Source organism: Dasypus novemcinctus, chromosome 9 (assembly GCF_030445035.2).
Source record: "Dasypus novemcinctus isolate mDasNov1 chromosome 9, mDasNov1.1.hap2, whole genome shotgun sequence".
NCBI classification, from domain to species: domain Eukaryota; kingdom Metazoa; phylum Chordata; class Mammalia; order Cingulata; family Dasypodidae; genus Dasypus; species Dasypus novemcinctus.
In genome coordinates this window covers 110,675,089-110,697,931 of record NC_080681.1, presented here as the reverse complement: position 1 = coordinate 110,697,931, position 22,843 = coordinate 110,675,089, and the positions used below count along the sequence as shown (strand labels likewise).

Here is a 22,843-nt window from a genome sequence, read left to right as displayed (position 1 = left end):
TCACCTCAGGTCGCGTAGCTAGTCAGTGATGGGGCTGAGATTTGAACCCACGCAGCCTAACTCCAGAACCTGCCGCCTTTGTCACTGTTCCACTGCTCGGGGGTCGTCTTCACCTCTAGGGCTCCTTCAGGACACTGGGGCTCCCCACCCCAGATTCCTCACGAACCCCTCCCTGCTGTCTCCACAGGCTGCCTCTGAAGCGCACCTGCTCACCCTTCACCGAGGAGTTTCAGCCCCTGCCCTCCAAGCAGGCCAAGGAGGACGAGCTCCAGAGAGGTAACTCTCTGTCCCTCCCCATTTGCTCCCCGAGCCCACACCTACCTCCCACGGCCTTTCCCAAAGCCTGAAACACTGCTCCTGGCCCAGGCAGCCAGGGCAGGAGGGCCTAGGGGCTGCCCTACTCCTCAGAGCCAGGTTTAGGCCTAGTCTTGGGGGTAAGAAGGGCACCCATGGTGCTGGGAGAGAACCACAGGACTGGAGGGTCCTGCCTCCTTTGGCCCTGTGTGGGCATGGGCATCCTGCGGCAGCCAGTAGAGGCAACAGGCTCGTTATGGTGGGCATTTCCCCTCCCCCTTTCTCTACTGGGGGTGGGGGTGGGGTGGACCATTGCTGGGGCTTCCTAGTTTTGACTCTGTACCTGCGAATTTACCTGGCCTTCTGGGAGAAGGAAACATATCCAACCCTCCAGGGGGCAGGGGAAGGGGCCGGACATTAGAAAGAAACCAAGCCAGCAGCGAAGATCAAAGCCTCCAGTAACCATGAATTAGGCCTTGCCCTGTACTTGGTGCTTTCCAAATATTATGTCATTAATTCCCACAACTCTGTGAAATAGGAGGGAGTGCCTCCATTTTGTAGATGAATAAACTGAGGCTCAGTGATGTTAAAGTGCTTTTTCCAGTCACGTAGCTGGCAGGTGGTAGAGGGAGATTCAAACCTGCCCAAATCAGCAGAGAGCCTCAGAAGGCGCCTCGGGCGTGGGGACCTGCAGAGCCGGGTGGAGTGTTCCCAGCTCCTCACTGGATTGCAAACCCTCGGCAAGAGTTTGTTCTCTCCGCAGAAATCAGTCTTCTTTAAAATAACGTTTTAGGAGCCCCCGCCCCCATTTCCTGGAATATTTCCTCACGTATCCTCCCTGCAGCGCTGAAACCCACCCCCTTTGCTTTCCAGTCCTGCTGTATGTGAGGAGGGAGACTGAGGAGGTGTTTGACGCCCTCATGCTGAAGACTCCAGACCTGAAGGGGCTGAGGAACGCGGTAAGGGGCCTTCTGGACCCCCTCTCTGCCCTGCTCAGACCCCTCGCTGGGCCCCTCCCCCACGCTTCACCACACAGTTCAGATTTCCCCGGGCAGGCTCTGCGAAGGAGCGTCCTGGACCCCTGGCTTTCTGGTGGCCCACCTATCCCACCCTGTTGGAGGGGACCCGGGGAGCCGGCAGGGGTGGTGCCTCTGCGATGTTATCTGCCAGCCAGAGCCCTGGCTCCGCCCCGGGAGTCGCACACACCATAAATCCTCCTTAATCTGATGCCTGCTGTCTGACAGGCCAGGGCTTTTTGTTGGCTTTGCAAACCTGTTTCTGTTTTAATGAGAATGAAACCCAAAAAGGCCAGGCCCCAGAGATACTCTTTTTTTCCTTTCCCAGGGGGCCTCAGTCTCTCCTGCTGTGATTGACTCAGGAGCGGGGGTGCGGGGGGTGGGCTGGGAGGCGCTGCCTGGGGAGGCTGAAGGCCGTGTCTGGACATCCCCAGCCCCCCAAGCTGCCAGACAGCAGGCGAAACAGCGCAGCCCAGAACCAGACCCTCAGCCGACTTGTGGCTCACTGAAGCCGGAGCAAACAGCCTCTCCAGAGCCAGCTGCGCTGAAAGGCCAAGCCACTCCGCAGAGCCACGTGGTCCCCAGGTCTCAGGCCGGGGAAGGGAGAATGAATCAGAAGGACATGACATACCTTTTGTTGAAGGCCCACTATGTGCCAGGCATTTTAGCAGGCATGCTGCATTGACCACCCTGAGAGGCCACTGCTATTATTATCTCCATGTTTCCTGTGAGGAAACTGAGCCCCAAAGGGTCAGGTGGCTTGCCAAGGTTTCTCTGCTGGAAGTGGCAGAGCTGGGATTCCAGCCTAGCCATCTCCACGCTGCTATGCTATCTTGTTCTTTTTACATATCATCAGTACTTGGCACCAGCCCCAGGAAGTTGGGCTCAGAAAAGGCCACTAATGTCATTTAAATATAGACTCAGAGTCTTTGGGTTGGGCAATATCTTAAAAGTTCAGCTCCGCATTTGGTGCTTGAGCTCTCATCCCAACAGCTCTTTACCCTTGACTTGTATACCTCCAGGGGTGGAGAGCTCACTACCTTATGGGCAGCCCATGCTGTCTCTGTGCAACTAATGGTTAGAAAACGCCTAAACTCTTCCTTAGATTGAGTTAAGATCTTCTTCCTGGTAGCTTCCAGTCTCATCACCATTAAAATAAATAGTCTACGTTCCTGCCTGGAGGGATCTCTGTCAAGGCAGAGGAAGTAACTGAGGAGCAAAACCTGATCCTCTTCCTAAATGCCCCCAGAAGGCTACCTTCACCTGAAACCCTTGGCCTGAGGGTCACTGCAGCTGCAAGGTAGCCAATGATACTAAACACGTTTCATTGAGCTCTTCCCACAGGACAGGCCCTGGGCCAAGCAATTACATAATCATCTCAATACACATGGGTGGCAGTTTTACCAGTGAGGAAACTGAGGCTCAGAGAAGTAAGGGGACTTGTTTAAGGTTCCACACCGCCAGATGGTGGAGCTGGGACCAGACTGGATCTGTTTGAGGAAACCTTGGGAGCTCTGGAGAGAGACAGGCTGAGTATGGTGTGTAAGCTTGGGCAGGCTGCTCAACAACCCTCTGAGCTGCAGTTTCCTTGTCTGTAGAATACACTCTAACCTTTTGGCATGTGATGGAGTCAGGAAACCTGGGTTCTAGTCAGGCACATGGCTTGTTCTGTTGGAATTCAAGGTTCTCACTCATCAAATTGGGTAATAATTCCTGCCTAGAAGGGGAAATATTTGGGTACAAGGCAAGGAGCATCTCCAATGTTCCACTTCTAAAATAATGACAGTGACCATGTGTTGAGGGCTTAGTACCTGCCAGGAACTGTCCTAAGTGCTTAACTGGATCAATTCATTTCACTCTTCCAGCAACCTTATAAGGCAGGCACTACTGTCTTCATAAGTAGCTTGGCCAAGGTTGGCCAGTGGGTGAATGGTGGAGCCTTCAATACTGGAACAATCCAAATGTCTGACAATAGGGGTGCTTTTTTTTTTTTTAAGAATTATTTATTTCTCCCCATCCCCCCACCCCCTTTTGTTTTTGCACTTGTCGTTTGCTCTCTGTGTCCATTTGCTGTGTGTTCTTCCATGTCTGCCTGTCTTCTCTTTAGGCGGCACCAGGAACCAATCCTGGGAACTCAATCTTTTGTGCCACCTCAGCAGCCTGGTCTGCTGCATCTCTTATTGTATCTGTGTGTCTTTTTGTTGCATCACCTTGCTGCGCCAACTCTCTGCTTGGGCCAGCTTTCCACATAGGCCAGCACTCCTGCGCAGGCCAGCATGCCATGCGGGCCAGCTCTTCACTCAGGCCAGCTTGCCTTCACCAGGAGGCCCCAGGAATCGAACCCTGGACCTCCTATATGGTAGACAGGAGCCCAATCTCTTGAGCCAAATCCACTTGCCAGTGACGCTCTTTAGGATATTCTGCAGCCACTAAAAATGCTGTTTGCCAAGGGCTGGTAGAGAAGGCTCATAATACAATGTCAAGTAAAAGAAGTTATGTAAAAGTATTTATTGGAATATAAGAATAGCGATACACATGGTCAAAAGATGGGAAGGAATACACCCAGATGAGAAAAGTGTTTATCCTTGGGAAACCAAATCATAGATGATTGTAATTTTCTTCTTTGTATTTTTCTACAATATGAATATATATTACTCTTTGTAATCAGGAAATAAAATGACATGGTAGAAAAAAGTCCAGTTTTGGCAGTAGGCGATGAATCCTCTACCATTCTCTTCCAGATCTCTGAGAAGTATGGGTTCCCTGAAGAGAACATTTACAAAGTCTACAAGAAATGCAAGCGGGGGTAAGCGCCCAGTGCACCTCTCTCCCCACACCCTCACCTGCCCCCAAAGGATGACTCACGGAACAACCAGTAGGTTTGCTCTGCCCAGTGGAGGCCTGATGCTCAGTGCAGGAGTGTTTGTACTTGGCCTTGGTACAGAGGCTGAGGGAATGGGGAGTTGGGGTGGAGAGCCCCCTCGTCACACTGAGGCCACTGGGCCTCACTCCACCTGCAGAGACCAGGTGCCGATCACTATTGGGAAGGATGGAAGTGGGAGACGTGTGGCAGAGGCTTTATACACGACCTCCTGGGGGCCCCTGGTCAGAAGACCCAGATTCAAGTCCCAAGGCCACTGGATAATACAATGTCAAGTAAAAGAAGTTATGTAAAGTCATTTGATTACAATGATGATAATTATAGGGACTAAGTATATCTCATTTAACCCTTACAGCAACCCTGTGAGGTCAATAACATTAGACACTTTTTCCAGATAGGGAAATTAAGGCTCAGCGGCCATAAACCGTGTTCTGAGGGCAGGAGCAGCAGAGCAAAGCCATGGGAGCAGCAGGGCTCAGCACAGCTGCTACTGGCTGAGTCAGAGGCTCCAGGAAAGGGGTGGCTGGTGATCAGTCTGAAAAAGGAGTCTTGATTGGGCGTTGTTTTGAGGGAGCCCAGCCAGAGCTCCTCCACCTTCAGGTCTAGATCAAGCAGGAGGGAGTAAAAGTGTATCCTCCAGGGGGCCGGGCAGTGCCTGGCCAGCAGCCAGAGGTTCCCAGGGATGCGTGCCAAGGCCCACCGCTCTCTTTGCTGTCTGCTCGGCAGATCCCCCATTGGGAGGCCAGTCACATGGCGGTCACCCTCCCAAGCCCCAGTCCCCTTATCAGAGCCAGGGAGCTCCGCCTCTGCAGCTCTTCCTGCCCAGGGCCATTCACCAGCCCAGCCCAGGGTCCCCGGCAGTTTCCCAGCCCTGGGCCCTGGGAAGGACTCCCAGCCCCTCCACCCACAGCTCACACCCCAGCCGCTGCCAGCCAGGCCCCTGCCCTGGACAGTCTAACTCCAGCTACACTACTAGTAGCCCCTGGAAGACGCCCAGGAATTTGTCCCCTGACTATTGTCTGTGCATTTTCCTTTCTTGAAGACTTTTCAGAGTGGCAGGTTCTAAGTTCTGTGACCCGGCTGAGGCCCCATCCAGTCAGGCCCAGGAGCCAGGCCTCCGCCTCCCTCCCTCCTCCTAGGTTCCCCTGCAGCCTCCCATGGATGGCTTGGAGGGAGGTGTCCATCCCTGCAGCCCTGGAGAAGGCTCCCTTTTGGTTTTGATTGTGTGACTGTCTAGGTTGTTTTTTTTTCCTTCCAAGTTTCGGTTTCAAACTGGGGCTCGCCCGCTCTCTGGAGCTGAATCCACCTCATGGCTGAGGCAGACTCTGCTTTGCCCAGACAAGCCCAGCCCCACTTCCCCGCGGTGCCGGTGCCCAGCTCCCAGCTCCAGCCCCGCCTGCGTCAGGCCACGCAGGGCTGGGCCAGGAACCGGGGAAATGCCTTCGTGACTGTTGTGTGTGGAGAGGGGTGGGTGTGCAGAGAAGGGAGCCCCTTTACCCCAACCAGGGCACTTTCCACATGCCAGGCACTGGGCTAAATAACTCCCAGGTGTCATTTTATTGGCCCTTTGAGCTTGGTGTGATTATCCCTATTTTAATAGATGGAGAAACTGATGTTCAGAGTAGTGACAAGGTCACCAAGTTAGAATGGGCAGAAATTATCCAGGCCTGTCTAAAGTCTGTGCATGCACCCACTATTTTATCTTGCCTCCTGCTTGTTCCTCTAACTTGTTCCTCTAACCACTAAGCAATGTGCAAATAAAGGCCGTGGACAAAATAAAGGCTTTGACCAGGCCAGCCCCATAGCCCAAGGCAGAGCTAACATCACTCAGCACCCTGGTAGGAGGCACCCCACCCCCACCCCAACATGTAGCCACACCCCCAGCCGTGAAAACCTCTGGGCTCAGGTTGTTTGAAATGCGTGAATGAAAATATTCCCCAAAAAAGCCTCTTGGGAGAGGAGAGGCCAGGCTGTCTTTGCTGCTTCCCTCAGAGTCAGACTCGCCTCATCTGAAGAACAGGAAATTTTAATCAGTGGCCTAGTTTATTTTCATAAAACCCTCCCAAAAGTCCTCTGGACAAAGGTAGATACAATCAGGTTTACAAGCACCACTGAGTGCTTGAAAGATTAATAAATACATTGTTTTTGCTGGCAGCTGGCCAGGGACTTAATGGGAACCAGGACAGAAGACAGATAGAAACTAGAAAGTGACAAGAGGCCCACATTCTGACAGTGGCTCCCAACAAAGTCCCTGCATCTTGGGGCTCAGTTGGCATTGACCTCTGAGGGGGGAGGGGTCCGTGGCCTGTTTGGGATCCCCTCTGCCGAGACATGAGCTCTGGGCCAGCTGGGAGGCGTTGCCGGGGCAGTGGGATGGAGTCAGCCTTCAAGTTAGCACACGTAAGGCACTCTCACAGGGCCTGGCTCCCAGAAGCACCCAAGACAGGCCACTAAGTCAGGGATTCTTAACCATTTTTGTTTCACGGCCCCCTTTGCCATTCAGGTGAAATGAATACTACTGTAATTTATTTACTACGTATATTCTTAAGTGAAGGAAATGCCAGATTTCAGTTAGAGGTCAGAGAAAATAAGGATAATAAGCTGATTTTTTTCAATTCAAGCTCACAGACCCCCTGAAATCCTTCCATGGGTCCCCAAGGGGTCCATGGGCCCTGGGTAAGAATCCCTGTCCTAAATGAAACCAACAAACAGAAAACCCTGACACTGGCAAAGCACCAACCTGTCTGCCCCAGCCCTGGCCTCTGGTCAGTTCCCTGCTGTAGGCCCTCGACAAAGATGCCTCTGAGATGAAGGAACTCCAAACAGGATGCAGGGAAATGAGATCTTATAATTAAGCAGTGGCTGTCAGCAGCACGCAGGCCTCTGGCGGCCCCAAACCCAGACTTTCTTCCTTGAGAGAAGTGCTGCTTGGCTAAAGCTGGCAAAGATGACTGGGCCTTGGCCATGGGCTAAGGGCTCACAGCTGGCTCCACATTGTCCCTCAGCATCTGGGAGCCTGGGGTGGGAAGAGACTATAGCCCCTGCTTACCCCATTCCCCTGGGGTCCTCAGGAAAGCAGACATCTGTCTTCCAGGAGGCACTTAACAGGATTTCTTATCCCCTACCCCTGCCCTGCTGAAAATAATCTCACCCTCATCTGCACGCTGCCCCAGCTTTGCATTCTGCCTTTCTTATGTAGGTCGCTTCCTAACCTTCTTTCTAGGGGTTTGTTGTGCCTTTCAAATCCTGGCTCTGCCATCTACGAAGTGTATGATCTTGGGCAAGTGACTTTTCCGCTTTGAACCTCAGCTTCCCCTCTATGAACTGAAGTAATATGATTCTAAGAATTAATTCTCCCTGTCCCTACAAGATTCTAAACACCTGAAGGGAAGAGTCAAAATCTAATTCATCTTGTGTCTGGAACAGGCCCCTGCATATGGAAAGGCCTCAGCAAATGTTAGTGGGCTGAATGGATGAGAAGGACAGGTGGGTATGGGGGTGGACAGATGGATGCCTGGAGGGTGACACCCAACTCCCTCACATGCTCAGACAGTTTAGGTGGGAAAGGGCAAAGGGAAAGCTGACGTGATCAGCACAGGCCACACCTTGGTGCATCCTTCATCAGAGAGGCAGCTCCTACGGGGGTGCCCTTGGGCATAAACTATGGCTTTGACCTTCTGCAGAGGGCATGACCATGGAGGTCCTGCCCTTCTTGGGTTCACCCCAGGTCCAGGGCTGTAAAGAGTAGAGAGAGAGGGTCAGCCCCTCAAGCCCTTTGTCCCATTCCCCTGAGACTTTGGCTTCATGGAGATAGAACTGAGAGGCTCAGGCAAGTACACCTGAATGACACATTGCAGCCTTCTGCTGAACCCCAGCTGCACTGGTCCACCCACCGCGCCTCCCGCACTCACATTCCGTGTCCGAGTCCTCAATCTGGCTTGGTGACTAAGGGAACACTGTGTCTCCCCCAGATCAACATATTGTTTGCTCAAATATGTCTATCCTTTTGGGTGTTAGGAGAGAGGCAATCTGGCAAAGTAGGAATGGGCATGGTCATTGATAGGCTTGGGTTTGAGTCCTAGCTCTGCTACTTAGGCAGCGTGCCTTCTCTTGTGAAGAGAAGCTCTTCATCCTGACCTTGTAGCACTGCTGTGATGCCCACAGAGGATATCTGTGAAATCAGAGATGGCAAGAGCACCCAATAGGTGGTAACCATTACCATCACCACTGTCATTCAGATGGTCTGAAAAACAAGATGGCAGGTATCCTGCCATATTCCAACCACATCCCCTCTTCTCTTCCAGAATCTTGGTCAACATGGATAACAACATTATTCAGCATTACAGCAATCATGTCGCCTTCCTGCTGGACATGGGGGAGCTTGATGGCAAGATTCAGATCATCCTTAAAGAGCTGTAAGGCCTGAGCATCCAACCTTTGGACCTCTTGGTGTAGGCTCCAACCAAGGAGCCAGTTGGAAATTGGCCCCACGCCACTCACAACCTGTCTACATGCACAGTGCTGTTACTTGAATGCCTTCCCTGAGGGAAGAGACCCTCTAATCATGAACCCACAGATGTCAGAGCCAAGAGGGAGCCTTGGAGGTCTCCTGTTCTGAACCCCTATCTCATGCTTGAATCCATGCCCTGAACTTCCTGCCTGTGCCGCCCACCCAGGTGCTCTGTCGTCTTGGTTAACGTGTACCCAACAGATTGTTTCCTCCTCAAAAGACCATTTCCTGCAGTAGATCTCCAGCAGGCTCCCAATCAGATGGTGAAAGCAGACCCCCTCTACTCCAGATTCTCCATCAACTTCAGATCAAGGATTTCTCACCCTTGGGTCAGTTAACTTGAAAACTCTTGTTTTTCAGTGCAAATGACTTTTAAAGACACTACAATGGAAACAGTCGCTTTCTCACCAACTTCCTCAATGCAAGATGTAAATAATAGAGGTGACCTCCTAGAACAAAATGACTTATGACTGCTGCCGCGTGCCCATTCACTGTTGTATACATTTCTTATTTACAGTTTTCATTTGTTATATATATATATATAAATATATATTGTATATATATGCAACATTTTATATTTTTCATGGATACATTTTTATCATTTCAAAAAATGTGTATTGCACATTTCTTGGATTATTTTTTTAGCTGTTATTCAATTACACATTTTGTATACTCATATAGTATTTAGTAATAAAATTCTACCTGTGCATTATTTCAAAGGCTGCACTGCTCTTTTGTGGAAGTCTTCAGGAAAGAGGACTAAGGGAGACAAGAGTTTCTCTGAATCCTCTTAGATGGGTTCTCTCTCCTTTTCCTGGGCACTTTGCTGTCGCTGTGAGCCTCTTGCCCTTGACTTGAAGGATGGCGGTGTTGCTGGGCATCGGCAAATCAAAGGGTCCTGAGGCCTAGATCTTTGTCCCTGAGCAGACCCATAAGGCTGAATGTTATGATCTACTCTAGAGGTGACCAAGTCCTGGGAAGGGTCCAGAATGACCTCGGTGAGGACCTCACATCGGGGGCAGCAGACAGAGTCCAAGGCTGGGGGCCATGTGACTTGAGATCTTGTGCCTGCTCTGCCCTTAACGCTCTAGACCAAGTGTCTTTCCCTGGAGCTGGCTCCTACCAGCTCACAAGCAATTGTGCCTCTCTTCTTAACTCTGCAGTCAGAGACATTGCATTTGGGAGCTTGAACTTGGCCACCATGGGACTTTTTACACCATGGAAATTAACATACACTACAATTTAGAGCTTCTATTTCTATGTCCCCTAGGGAACAAATCACAAATCAGAGCTTTTTTTCTTTTTCTGAGGGCCCACTTAGCAGCACACTACTACTGTTAGGCCTCAGTTTCTTTGGCTACAAAATGGGGCATGGCCTAAATTCGTTGGCTGTAACTCCTTTTAGAGCCTCAAGGTTCATTGGAGGGTCTCAGAGGTTACCATGATGCTGGGAGAGGGGGCAGCAGGCAGGTCCCTGAGTATCCTCTCCATTCTTTAGTCATAGCAGCGCTGCTTCTCTCAAGTATTACTTTCATCTGAACGAAACTTAAAAAAAAAACTTTTGCAAACCATGGACATCTCTAAGGGTCTCCCAGCTCTGACAGTCAGAGTCTATAGGGCAAATGAGGCACTAGCCACAGGCATAAAACATAATCAAGATAAATAGTTCAACACAATTATTTTTAATTAAGGCAAAAAAAAAAAAAATTCCATGATGAACAAAATACCAAAATTTTAAAGATAGGATCAATATTCCTAATGGGTTTTTTTAACTCCAATATGGCTTGCCTGGCACTGCCTAGAACATCCAGAGTTGATCTGCCCACCCCAGGCCTTCCTGCTACTTGACATCACTGTTTGGCCCAAATAAAACACTTTTTAATTGAAATATCATTTCAATGCCTCAAACCAAGAGATTTCACATCTAAAGTTTTTTCCAGATTCCACTGAAAAATCTACAGATCTGGCAACACTTAAATGGAGATACGTCGGCTGGCCCTTTAGAGAAGCAACAACCTCAGTTCCTAGGGTCCCCATCCCCACCTGACCTCATTTGCTCAATGCACTGCCCTCTGAGTCCCTCAAGTATTTGACCTTGGAGCCCTTGGATTCCAACCTAACTCTTCATTTCAGGTAAAAGCTGAAGTCCCAAGAGGATGGAAGCAGATGTGTTTCTGCTTTAAATCCAAGACTTACTGAGAGGACATAGTGGGTTCCTAAGGACCACAAGTGAGCTCTCTGGACCTGACATTTCATTCCAGAGCAATGGGGCCCTTGAGGGACTCTGCAGTTCACAAAAATGTAAGCTTTTATGAGAGGCAAGAATTCGTTTTAATTGGATAAGTTATTCCATTCTTCTCCCTCCCCCTTCTTCATCCATCTCTTACCAAAGGGAGAGTCAATCAGGGGCCAGCTCTAACGTGAAGGTCCAGGATGTAACATTCACCGAGAAAAGTAGGAGAGCACCCAGGGAAGGTGAGAGGCACTGTCAATGCAGGTGGCGGGGTAGGGGAGGGGGAAGGCTGCTCAGGAGACTGCCACACACAAAAGTGAAAAATGACATCAGTATTTGGGAGAAGAGGCACATGAGGTTACTTCTAATTCCTCTTGGCTCTTTGAGAATCTCCTCTAAGAGGAGATATTGAGGGAAATGATTTGGCAGGCTGGAAAAGAGTATTTAAAGATTGTGCAAAGCTTGGTCAACAAGTCTTCCCTGACATTGGAGCAGAGGTCAGGGAGGGATTGGAGCTCCAGGGCCGGGGAAGGGGAAAGGTCAGGACAAAGGAAGAGCCTGCCGAAGTGGGATGGAGCGTGGCCTCCCTGCCCTGCAGGAGCCTGTCCACATCTGCCGCTGAATGAAGAGCCGATGAACTTAAGTGGCAGCCGCTCCAGAAGGTGGGTAAAGAGTACAAGTGACCATGGTGACCAGTTCTTCCTAGGTGCCACTCGGCCTTCCTGGCTCCAGGACTTCAGGAGGAGTATGGAAGCCAAGGCCAGAAGAATGCGACGGTGCCTGGGCCCAGCCCCCGAATGTCCTCTTTGTGGGTGCACTGTGGGTCCTGAGCTCTGGCTGAGCATCCAGTCTTCGAGGCTGGAAACCCACCATTGGGTGGCTTCATGGTGGAGAGGTGCTTCCTCCTGGAATCTGAGCTTTGGGAGCCCCTAAAATCTGGTGGGGACTCGTGCCAGTTGCCAACCTGGACGGTCATGGTGAAACAACCAGGAGAGGCTCTTTCCACTCATTTCCATTCGGGAAACCATTGAGTCAGTGGAGATGGGAAGTCTTGTCTCTAGGAAGCTGCTCCAGATAAGGACTAGCACAGCAGCCCAGCAGCACAGAATGGGGTGGGACAGCTGCCTCCCAAGCCATCAGATGTCATGCACAAAATACACGTTTTCTTAATGAATGTCTTGGGGAAGCTGGGTGGGCAGGCTGGTGGCCGGGGCTGTCCCCGAGCTCCTGCAATGTCACTACAACACTGGGATCCATTTGTTGTCCTCATTGTAGAGGAAGGACTGCTTTCCTGGGAATTCTGGCTTGTATGTGGCTGCAAAGGGAGAGAGAGAGAGAGAAAGAGAGACAGCAGTGAGAGAAAAGGCAAGTTGCTGGAATAACGAACACCACGTCTTACATGGGGGGAGACAGAGAGAGGAAGGGGCTCGCCCAAGGTCACATGACTCAAACTCTGGCCTCCTACCTTCTTTAACTTCACAGGGGAAAATCTGCAAACAATTTTTCTGTGAAATTTGAGAAACTTGTTGAGTAAAATGATTTTCTTAATGAAGCAAGATGCTAGCTTGGGGAGTTTTTGTTCTGATTTAGTTATTTCAGAAATTTCCAGAAAAGTGAAAGCCATGACAATTACAGACATGGTTCTCTAAGAGACAAGCAGAGCTTGGGAACCATAACCTTCCAGGGCACTGGAACCTCTCCTATTGACAGTGGTTTGGTTGAAGAGGGTCCTGGGGGCAGCCTCTCGGTTGGTGTACCTGGGAAAAACTGCTGATGGGAGCCCTCTGGAAACCAAGACAGCAGATGCCTGTGTGTGCATTTGCCCAGGAGGCCCTGCAGAGAATTCCCCCCGACCTAGGCGATCACAGCAGCAGGAACTGGCCTGCACGAGTGTGCTGGGCACCTGGCCCTGTGCTCCCAGTGGGCTGGGCCAAAGAGGGCCAAACAAGGACCCCAGGCTCATCCCCAGGCCTCCTGAGCTCACTACACGTAAAGGGCATTAGTCCACTTGTCAACCAAACTGACTTCTCCCTGGACTGACCAGATGACCCCTAGGTCAGACCCCTGTAGCCTTGCTGGTTTGAATATTACTGCATCTCCCAGGCCCAAGTTGTGAGAACAACTTGCTCCCTACCTGGTCTACTTTCATTTTACTTACGTGAGTGGGCTCACAGCACCTCAGCTCTGTTTTCTTCCTCCCACACCACCTGCCTACCTGTGCACCTGTCAGTCTCCAAAGCCAGCACCTCTGGCCACTGTCAGGGAGCCATCAGTAGCTAAGGGACTCTATAGGGCGCTACAGATAGGTAGGGATGTCCTCAGAGAGCCCATCGGATTGTCAGCCACTGGTGATCATCGGTTAGAGCTCTGAGGTGAGAGGTTATCTGTTAACAGGGTGTAGAACTAGATGGTTTAAAGAGTGTTCCATTGACTATTATTCTCTGCTTTATTTCATAATAAACAAGGCAGAGAGGGGAAATATGCCTGGGATCTCTGCCCTGCCACAAACTCATTTGCTCACCAGGTCTTCCCCATCTGTAAAATGACTTGGCCAGACCAGACCAGTGGCTTACACATTTTTAAGAACATGAAACTTTTTGAGGATGTATACATGCTTCACGCCTGCATATAATTTCAGGGTTATGGAGTCTTAAGAGGCTATTTTTCAGTTTCTTGGATGTTCATAGTCATCAGTTATGAATCCCTGGTCTGGATTACCACTAAGAATCCTTTAAACTTAAAACAAACAAGCAAAAAGAACAGCAAAAACAGCAAAACAAAACTTTCATATTCTGAAAGTATAAGCTCATAACTCTCTAAATCTGTTCTAACCCCTGGGACCTGTTTAGCAAACAGCTTATAAGTCAGTGGCATTTGAAGGCCCAGGAATGACAATTCCAGAAGATTTGTTTTTTGTTTTTGCTTTTTTTTCAGTGAGGGGAAGGATTTCTTACAGTAGGGCAAAAAGTACAAGCCATAAGATAAAACATGAAAACTTTGACCACATCAAAGTTAAACATTCCATGACAAAGTGGTTATAAAGAAAATTTTAAAACTTCAGAAGAGGCAAGATGTTAATAACACACAGGAAAAGTATTAGTAGCCAAAATATATAAAAATCTTGTTTCCCCTTCACCTTTTATCTCCAGTATGATATACAGAGGCAGCAAAATATTCTGGCCAGAAATGTAGGTTCTAGCTAGAATCTTATCACCTGGGTTTGAATTCTGGATCCACCACTTCCTAGCTGAATAACTTTGAGTGAATTACTTAACTTCTCTGTGATTGAATTTCCCTACCTGTAAGAGGATAAAGTTTTCAATAAATAAAAGAACTAGTATAGTACTAGGTACATAGAAATGACTCAGTAAATTTTCATATGATTATGATTACACTGTTTTAATTTGCTTAATTTAACTAACCACAAGTTAAAATTGTATTATTTATTAGGAAGATCTGGTTTTTACAATCATTTAAAACAACCGTCTGACCTGGGCCGGGCAGTCCCGGCTGGGCCGGAGCCCCTGTCCACCGGCTGGTGTTGGATACAAACGATGCGCTGGAGATGAAATGCTTGGGGGGCCCCGCGTAGTCAACGATCTCATACTGACCAGGGCCAGGGAGAGGCGGCTTCGGGGGCAGAGGCAAAGGCTGGGCAGAGAAATTCAGGATGGGGTTTTTCCTTCAGAAAAGACAAAATGTGAAGAGGTTACTGATGCAGATGGTTGGGAACATGCCAGATTTAGAACACAGACAAGTAGTCTGCAAGACAGCACTGGCCTGGCAAGACCTGGCTAGGCAGCTAGTGGGCCTAGCTGGTTTGCACAGTGACAATCACAATAGACCCTACCTGGCAGGGTTATTGCTGGGATTCAGTGAGATGATGTGACACAGACTCGGCATTCAGGGCAGGGCCCCGCACATAGTGACAGCCCTGTACCCCTCTATCCACAGATGTTGTGGAACTAATCAGGAGTGGCAGGCAGCAGTTATCCCACGTGCCATCTCTGATCGATTGGTGGTACATGGACCTCCGTGTAAAGAACTCTGAGGCAAAGAGGCATTGGTGATCTACTTGTGATGTCTGCCTTGGGCCAGGGAAGGGGAAGAGGCAGCCCACATCCCAGGGATTTGCCATTCCAAGACTGGCAGATCTCTAGATGCCATTCCTGCATTGACATTCAGAATTCTAATGACTTTCTTCCTGGCGAGACAGGAGGCAGGAGTGGAGAATGACTGGGTTGGAAATCAAGCATCGTCTGCATAATACTCTCGCCACTTCTGTTGTGACTGTTTTCAGGTCTTTCTCCCCTTCCTTCAGGAAAGGGAGCCTATCATTCATCTCTGGTATTCAGAGAAGGAAGAGAGAATGAATAAATGGAACCTGCACTCTGTTGCTAATTCACTCTGGGCCCCAGTTTCCCCATTTGTAAAAGGGGAAGGACAAGATGGCCTCTGAGGCTCCTTCCAGCTGTGCCCTGTCATCAGGCCTTGATTCCAGCATTTCCCCTGGGTTGCCCATAGAATTCTAGATTGTTATAAGGGTCCTGCTACTCTCCGGACCAGGCAACAGAAGGGCTGCTTGCTTTTGCCCCACACCTGAAGCTGTCTCCCAGACCTCACCAGACAGGAAGAGAAAGTCCTCAGAGCACTGTGCGGCTAAGGGAGCTGGACCCCACCTCCAAGCAGATCCCTCTAGGCGAGGAGGCCTGGCAGTCCTGACCACTGGGAGTCTGCTGCTCTTTGCCCACCTTCCTAGGCAGAGGCATTCTCAGACTCAGAGAGCTAGAGAGGACCCAGAGATGTCGTAAACAACTTTATTTTACCAGAGAAAAACTGGTGCCCAGCGAGAGGAAGTAATTCATCCAAAGCCACACAGCAAGTTAGTGGTAATGCTGGACTAGAAGTCCAGTCTCCTGGCACCTAGCAATTTTGGGAAGGCATCATGGTAGAGGGAAGTGAGTTATGGAGTCACAAAGACCCAAGTTTGAGTTCCAGTCATACTAATCACTGGCTGCGAGACCTGGGACAAGTCCCCACATCTCTCTGTACATCAGTGTCAGTGTTTGTGGCAAGGAGGAATAATGCCTGCTCTTTACAAGGGGGTCATGGCATAACGCTCCTGGCATAGCACCAGCACAGAGTAGGTACTCAAGAAAAGAAGTCACTACTATCATTATCTCTTTCTCTTTTTAAAAAAGATTTATTTATTAACTTCTCCGCCCTCCCTCCATTGTCTGCTCTCTGTATCCATTTGCTGTGTGTTCTTCCGTGTCTGCTTGTATTTTCATTAGGCAGCTCCAGGAAACGATCCTGGGAACTTCTGGAGTGGGAGACAGATGATCATTCTCTTGCGCTACCTCAGCTCCCCTCATTATCTCTTTAGCACCTCCAACTCCTGCTTGGTCAAAGAGGAGCAAACAAGCCTCAAGAATGGGAGATTTGGGGACCTGCTCACACCAGAATCACCCCGAGGCAGGTGGGACATTCTCACAGCTGGGGAGTTCTTTGAAAGCCATCAGAAATCTCCTTGAGGCTCACATCTTGTGCTGGCATGAAGAGTTGGCTTGATGCTTGTATTCAGAAAAAAGGTGCTTACAGGAGAAAAGGGGACACCTTCTTTTCCCCCACCAGTCTGCATGGAAGTCCTGGTTATAATGTGTGATCAATGGCTTCTTCACATTATAAATAAAAATGGACTTCTTGTTCTGGCTTGTGGTTCCCCCTTCAAAGAAGTCTACTGCGTGTGTGACTGACGTCCTTGAGAGATGATGGGCTTGATTCCTGGAAATTAGAGTTGGAATGAGCCAACCATTGGATGAGGTCACCTCGTTCTGCCCTGTCGGCCTGGATCACCCCCAAACCCAAGATTCCCACCCCATCCTTTGAGAAGATCAGGAGGTGTCTCCTTCCCTAACCAGGGCAGTCTGCAGGAGGTTAGAGCAGGTTGAGTCTGTCTCAGGAACATTCTCAGCAAGGACGGGATAGAGAGGACCCTCCCCTCCACTCCATCAGCACAGCCAGGAGGGTGCAGCACCTCAGCCCGGCGCTAAGCAGTGCAGTGAGCGCCAGCATGTGAGGCCCTGAGCCAGGTGCACAGGGGAGTCTAGACTGTTCTGTACGAAGACACAGACCCTGAATGTCCCCAAGGGCTTGACAGTCCAGGAAAAGGATGAGCTCGTGATTGGTGACAACTAAGGCAGTTTTTAGAGGGATAAAAGCACCGGCTTTGCCATCATACAAACATGGGTTCAAATCTCTACTTCTCCCTTCAGGAGCTGTGTGTCCTTAGACAAAGTCTCCTAACTTCCCTAAGTCTCAGCTTCTTCACCTGTAAAAATATGAGTCCCACCTGCCACCCAGGGTTATTATGAAAAGCAAATGTAAAGCATTAGTATCATTTTTCAAAAATGATCTGTTAGAATAGAGGTACAAATTCAATGCATCTAGAGTGCAGGGAAGGAAAAAAAGGACAGAGAATTAATTCCAACTGGGCGAATACAGAAATTCATCCCGAAAGAGGTGCCGTTTGCCCTGAAAGACAAGTGGGATTCCTCAGGGCCGGCAGACAGAGCAGCAGGGCAGAAGCTGCACAACTTGCAGCCCTCACTAGCAGCACCTGGAGCCCCGTGCCCATGGGCCTGAGATGCCAGGGCATGGCGCCGGAGACGCCTAGACTGCCTTCAGCCTCGAGCCACCTGTGAGTTCTGGACTGTTCACGTGTTTCTGACCATCCCTCCTCCCAGACCCTAATGAGAAGCTAAAGAAAAGCTCCTGTTTATGGCCTCTCAATCCAGACTCGTCTCCTAGGTCCACCTGCTCCCATTTTACCTTCCAGAAACACAAGCCTGTCCAGCAACTCCATGCCTTTTCCGTGCTATTCCTTCTGTCAAGAACACCTACTTTCCCTGTCAACTCTTACTCATTCTTCATGGTCTCACCTCCTTCTGTGGCACCCTCCCCCACCCACTGGGTCTGACTATACTGGGTGTTCCCTTTCTGTGGCTCGGTAGAGGAGGCTGGATTTTGGAATCCGTGGACCTGGATTCGAATCCCAGCTCCACCACCTTGGCGTGCCTGCACGTCACCTGTAAACTATAAATAACATCAACCTGTAGGAGATGTGGAAGGACGAGGCTAGGTAATCTCTGTGTTATTGTTAGTCTTTTCTCTGTACATAGCACATTTGATTTTCTATGCTTTCTGCTTGCCTGCTCTCTGAGAGAGGGGATTGTGTTTTACTCATCTTTGAGGTCCCTAGCCCTTTTCTGGGAATATTGAGAGGTGCTTAGGGGACATTTGTTGAACTACAGAGAAAAGCAGTGGGGTTAATGGCAGGTAAGAGAGGGGTTCCGACATCTGAACCCCCACCTGATAGTTTTATTATTGTCCATGTTAAGGTGGGGCTGGGCAAATCACAAAGGTCAGGCCAGACCAAACCCAGGGTGGCCCACTGTGCATCGTGTCCGGGGCTTTTATGGGCCTCACTGCTCAGCTATAAAAGCCACCCTGGTCCTGCCCTGTGGAAAGAAAACATCTCTCAAAGCCTCTGAGTTGGCCGCAATCAAATTAAGTGTATTTTCAGTTTCCAATGTGAGTTGTTCGCAAATCGCCCAAGAATAATGAATGTCTCCGAGGACTCAGCAGGTCACTTGGGAAAGGCATCTGAGACCCTCAGGACACTCTCAGGCATGGATTCACTCTGCCTCAGGGATTCCCAGGGTCAGGAGGGAGAAAGGGGCAATTTTTTCCTCATCATTAAAGGGCAGCCGATTGCCTCTGGGGTGGAATGCAGTATCTGTTTAACAGGGTAGCGGGTGACAGATTATAGCCGCTTGGGAAGAAGCATCCCATATCTAATTGAAAATCCCAGGGGAACCTTAGGTGGGCCCAGCGTAATTACCCAAATTGGAGCGAAGCCAACAGGGTTTGATTCTTCAGCTCTGGCTGTGGCAGGATGGCGTGTCTGTGCAAAACCAGTGGCTTAAAACTTCCAGGAAGTTACAAGGGTTAGAAAGATGTCGCTGGGTGTTTCCCCTCTTGGTTGGCGAGCATGATTTGGAGGGCAGTACCTAGGAGGAACTATTTTGATCTCCAAAAACCCTTAACCTGACTCATCCTAATTGTTGAGTCATCACTGTGACATATTGAAGACCTCAAGAAGTAAAACTTTGGCTGACACTTCATTTCTCTTCTAAAGACACCTTGGAAGCTGATAAACCCTCTTAGCTTTTGAGTCAGCAATGTGGCCATAGCAAAGAAACGCCTTGTGCGGAGCTCTTCAGCTAGGGAGCCCAGAAATGCCTGTGCTCACACACCACCAGCCCCAGGTCAGCATCTGCCCCAGCAGCCACTCAAGAAACCCAATCACACACTTTGATAAAAATATAAGCTATCATTTATTGAAAGCATGGACCTTGAGAGTTGTGTCAATTAGCTTATTTTATTCTTGCGACCACATGATGTTCTTATTCCAATTCAAGGAGAAGGACTTGGCATTCTCTGGGGTTAAATGACTCCTGTGCCACACTGCCTCTGCAGTTCCTCAGGAGCCACTATGGGTCCCTTCCAGCTTCCAGAGTTCTCCTGTCATATCACTCGACCTCTGACCTTTCTGAGCTTGGTAACATGGGATTAACAACTCCAGGGAGAATGAACACCTGCCCTGATTCCTCCTGTGTCCTGAAGAAAGCAGAGCCAGGATATTACTTTTGCAAGCTATGAACCTACCCAAGATGGGGAGCCAAGCAATTTTAAGCTGGAACAAACAAGGACAGATCTCACATTATGTCACATGTCTGAGAACAGGGGCCTTGGGCTGCATCTGTTTCCAGAAAAGAAGCACAGGGATGTTTCTCAGATTGCCTCATGGCTGTCCCTTGCAGCCCAGGAGGTCTGAATACGATCAATGTTCACAAAGTCTCAACGAAAGATACATAGATACAGGAGGAAACGATGTACACTCTCAGGGGTCCAACAACCCCAGCATAAGCAGCCCCAGGCTGCCTCCAGCTCTCTGTTCCCTTCAGGAGCAAAGGAGAGGAAACAGAACTAGCATTCAAGAGACTGGAGTTTGGACATCCTTCAATACACCAATATTTAGCTGTGTTTTCTCTATATTACATCATTTTCTTCATCATTCAACATAAACAGATGGATACTTCTTAGAATAGCCCAAAGTACCCTTGAGTTTAATCTTCTTGATTTTTAAATGAAATTACAGAATTCTCAGCTTTTTTTTTTTAATTTTTTTTATTCATTTTTTTAAAATATTACATTAAAAAAATATGAGGTCCCATTCAACCCCACTGCCCCTCCCCCCCTCCCCCCACAGCAACACTCTCTCCCATTTCATGACACATCCATTGCATTTGGTAAGTACATCTCTGGGCATCGCTGCACCTCATGGTCAATGGTTCACATCATGGTTCCCACGTTCCATCCAGTGGGCCCTGGGAGGATCTACAATGTCCGGTAATTGTCCCTGAAGCACCACCCAGGACAACTCCAAGTCCCGAAAACGCCTCCACATCTCATCTCTTCCTCCCATTCCCTGCACCCAGCAGCCACCATAGCCACTTTTCCCACACCAATGCCACATTTTCTCTGTGGACCTTGGATTGGTTGTGTCCATTGCACATCTGTGTCAAGAGGAGGCTTAGATTCCACATGGATACTGGATGCAATCCTCCTGCTTTCAGTTGTAGGCACTCTGGGCTCCATGGTGTGGTGGTTGACATTCTTCAACTCCATGTTAGCTGAGTGGGGTAAGTCCAATAAATCAGAGTGTAGGAGCTGAAGTCTGTTGAAAGAATTCTCAGCTTTATCCTGTCAAAGTCAACTTTAAAATATAGTTTGGACTTTCTCTGTGGGTTCAGGCTGGCTCCACACTCACTGTCCCCACATATTCTCCTGAGCAAACCTAGGATCGCAGAGAGTCAGACACGGAAAGGCCCCCTATTTGAGGCTGACAGCAGCCCCAGACCACAGAGAGAGAGTCAACACAGATGCCCTGCTGGGGAGCCTGGGGCCAAACCCACTCATCATGGTGAGCTCAAGACTGGATCTCATAGGTTCTTTTACTGCGGGCTTCTCGGAGCCCTTAAGAAACCATGCGCACTGGCATGCTCCCAAGGTCAGGGGATTACTGTGCAGAGTCCCAGCCTTATTATCCAAGGATCCTTCCTTCATGGAGCATCACACCCCCGCAGCCTCACAGCACTAACGTTCTGTCCCCAGCTGGAAAGACTGCCCGTTGGGAACGTGTCTGGCCACTCAACCAGGCAGCCCATGCATGCTCTTTTGTCTTGCTCTGGGGTTGGTCCCAGGTGAGCCTGGCCAGGGGTAGAGTGTTCTGTTCACCTGCACACCCCCACGGCCTCCAGCACAGAACCAGAAACCTACAGAGCCTGGTGAACTGACAGATACAAATACCATAAAATGAGAATCGTTTCAAAGTGCTCGTCCAAACTTGCACAAAAGCCAAACGATACTTATCCGGGTAAAGTAGTTAGAAACTGAGAGTCTCCTGTCCAATCACCATTTTCCTTGAAGATTTGGGCTGGGGATGGAGTTGCTGTGCCAATGAATTATAAAAGCTGGAACGGTAATAGTAATAGCTATTTTCAAGCACTTTTTTTTTATTCTCACAGAACCCCCAGGAGATCAGATTCTTATCCTCACTTAATTATATGGAAACTGAGGCTGAGAAAGGAGAGTCATACTCAGATCCGCCTAACTCCAAAGCCCATCCTCTTCACTACTATATTTTGCTGGGAAGGTAGGTGAATGCCTGCAAGCAGCGGTGCTCCTAAGCCGGCCCAGATGCAGCAAGTCCTTGATGTCTGGAGGGAGCCTGTTTATAGAAACTTTCCTGCCCCAGGCCCAGGCCTGGAGCCTGTGAAGGGTGGACCTGCAGAACCCAAGAACCAAAGAACAGCTGGGACTTACCGCTTGAACACCAGCTGAGATCTGAAATCCCTTCTCCACATCCTAAGTCTGACTTGGCAGACCTACGACTTCCCCAACCTCCATCTCCTTGCCCTGGGCTGAGGTTCAAAACACGTGCACTGTTGTCAGCTTCCCGATTGTCTGGGGTTCTGACCCACATGCCCAGTGTCCCTCCAGGTGCCCAGGTGACTGTATGCTCAGTCTCAGCCCTGCTGGGACTGCCCAAACAGGGCTACACGGGGGTGAGGCCTCAGGCAGTGATGGGGCTGGCCTTGACTTAGATAGTTCTAGAAGTTCAAGAAGACTCCTTTCCTAACTATGTGGGAATAAATAAACACTGTGAGTGAAGTTTTTGAGTCTCTCATGTGAAAGTAACATTAAATGTATAGAATAATAAAAACAGTAACACAAATCCCTGCCTCCTCTTTCAAAACGTGTGTTAATATCAAGACATCATTTGCACCTACTACACGCCAGACATATACTTTTAATCTTGAAAGAAACCCTATGAGGCATGAATTATCCCTGCTTTACGGATGTGGGCATGGAGGCTCAGAGAAGTTAGCACACTACCCAAAGTCACACAGCACGAAAACAGCAGAGCTGAAGTTCAAATCCAGCAGGTCTGATCAACTTCAAAATCTGGTCTTATAACCTCCGCCAGTGCAAAACTATGAGAGCTACTCTGTTTCCATATGTCCTGCCACCCCAAGGGAGATTTTACGTTATAAAAATAGAATAATTTCAGCACCAGGACAGCACAGCATCATGAGGAACCTATTAAGGAGCCAGACAGTTCTGAGCCAGACTCCCAGTGGCACCTCAGGCTAGCTGTGTGGACTTAGGCGGGTCTCTCAGCCTCGCTGGAGCCCAGCTTCCTCCTCTATAAAGTAAGAATAATAGTTCTGGGAAATGGATGTGGCTCAACCATTTGGGCTCTCGTCTACCATATAGGAGGT

The 22,843-nt window shown here is 49.4% G+C and overlaps 2 protein-coding genes across 14 annotated transcripts in view; one reads left to right on the top strand and one right to left on the bottom strand.

The window, feature by feature from the left end:
• The window catches only part of GRHL3 (grainyhead like transcription factor 3), a 35,900-nt gene extending 26,498 nt beyond the window's left edge, over positions 1 to 9,402 (top strand). Inside the window, exons 13-16 of the mRNA XM_004465390.5 lie at positions 188 to 276; positions 1,168 to 1,253; positions 4,052 to 4,116; positions 8,496 to 9,402. Of these exons, the coding sequence (XP_004465447.4) occupies positions 188 to 276; positions 1,168 to 1,253; positions 4,052 to 4,116; positions 8,496 to 8,610 (355 nt within the window). The 3' untranslated portion in view covers positions 8,611 to 9,402. The remainder of the gene's footprint in view (positions 1 to 187; positions 277 to 1,167; positions 1,254 to 4,051; positions 4,117 to 8,495) is intronic.
• A 958-nt stretch (positions 9,403 to 10,360) lies between these two features.
• STPG1 (sperm tail PG-rich repeat containing 1) overlaps positions 10,361 to 22,843 on the bottom strand; it is an 85,768-nt gene continuing 73,285 nt past the window's right edge. For all 13 annotated transcript variants that reach the window (XM_058304122.1, XM_071217657.1, XM_023590822.2 and 10 more), the window contains 2 exons: positions 14,426 to 14,616; positions 10,361 to 12,249 (listed from right to left, as the gene is read on the bottom strand). In XM_058304122.1, the coding sequence (XP_058160105.1) occupies positions 12,173 to 12,249; positions 14,426 to 14,616 (268 nt within the window). In that variant the 3' untranslated portion in view covers positions 10,361 to 12,172. The remainder of the gene's footprint in view (positions 12,250 to 14,425; positions 14,617 to 22,843) is intronic.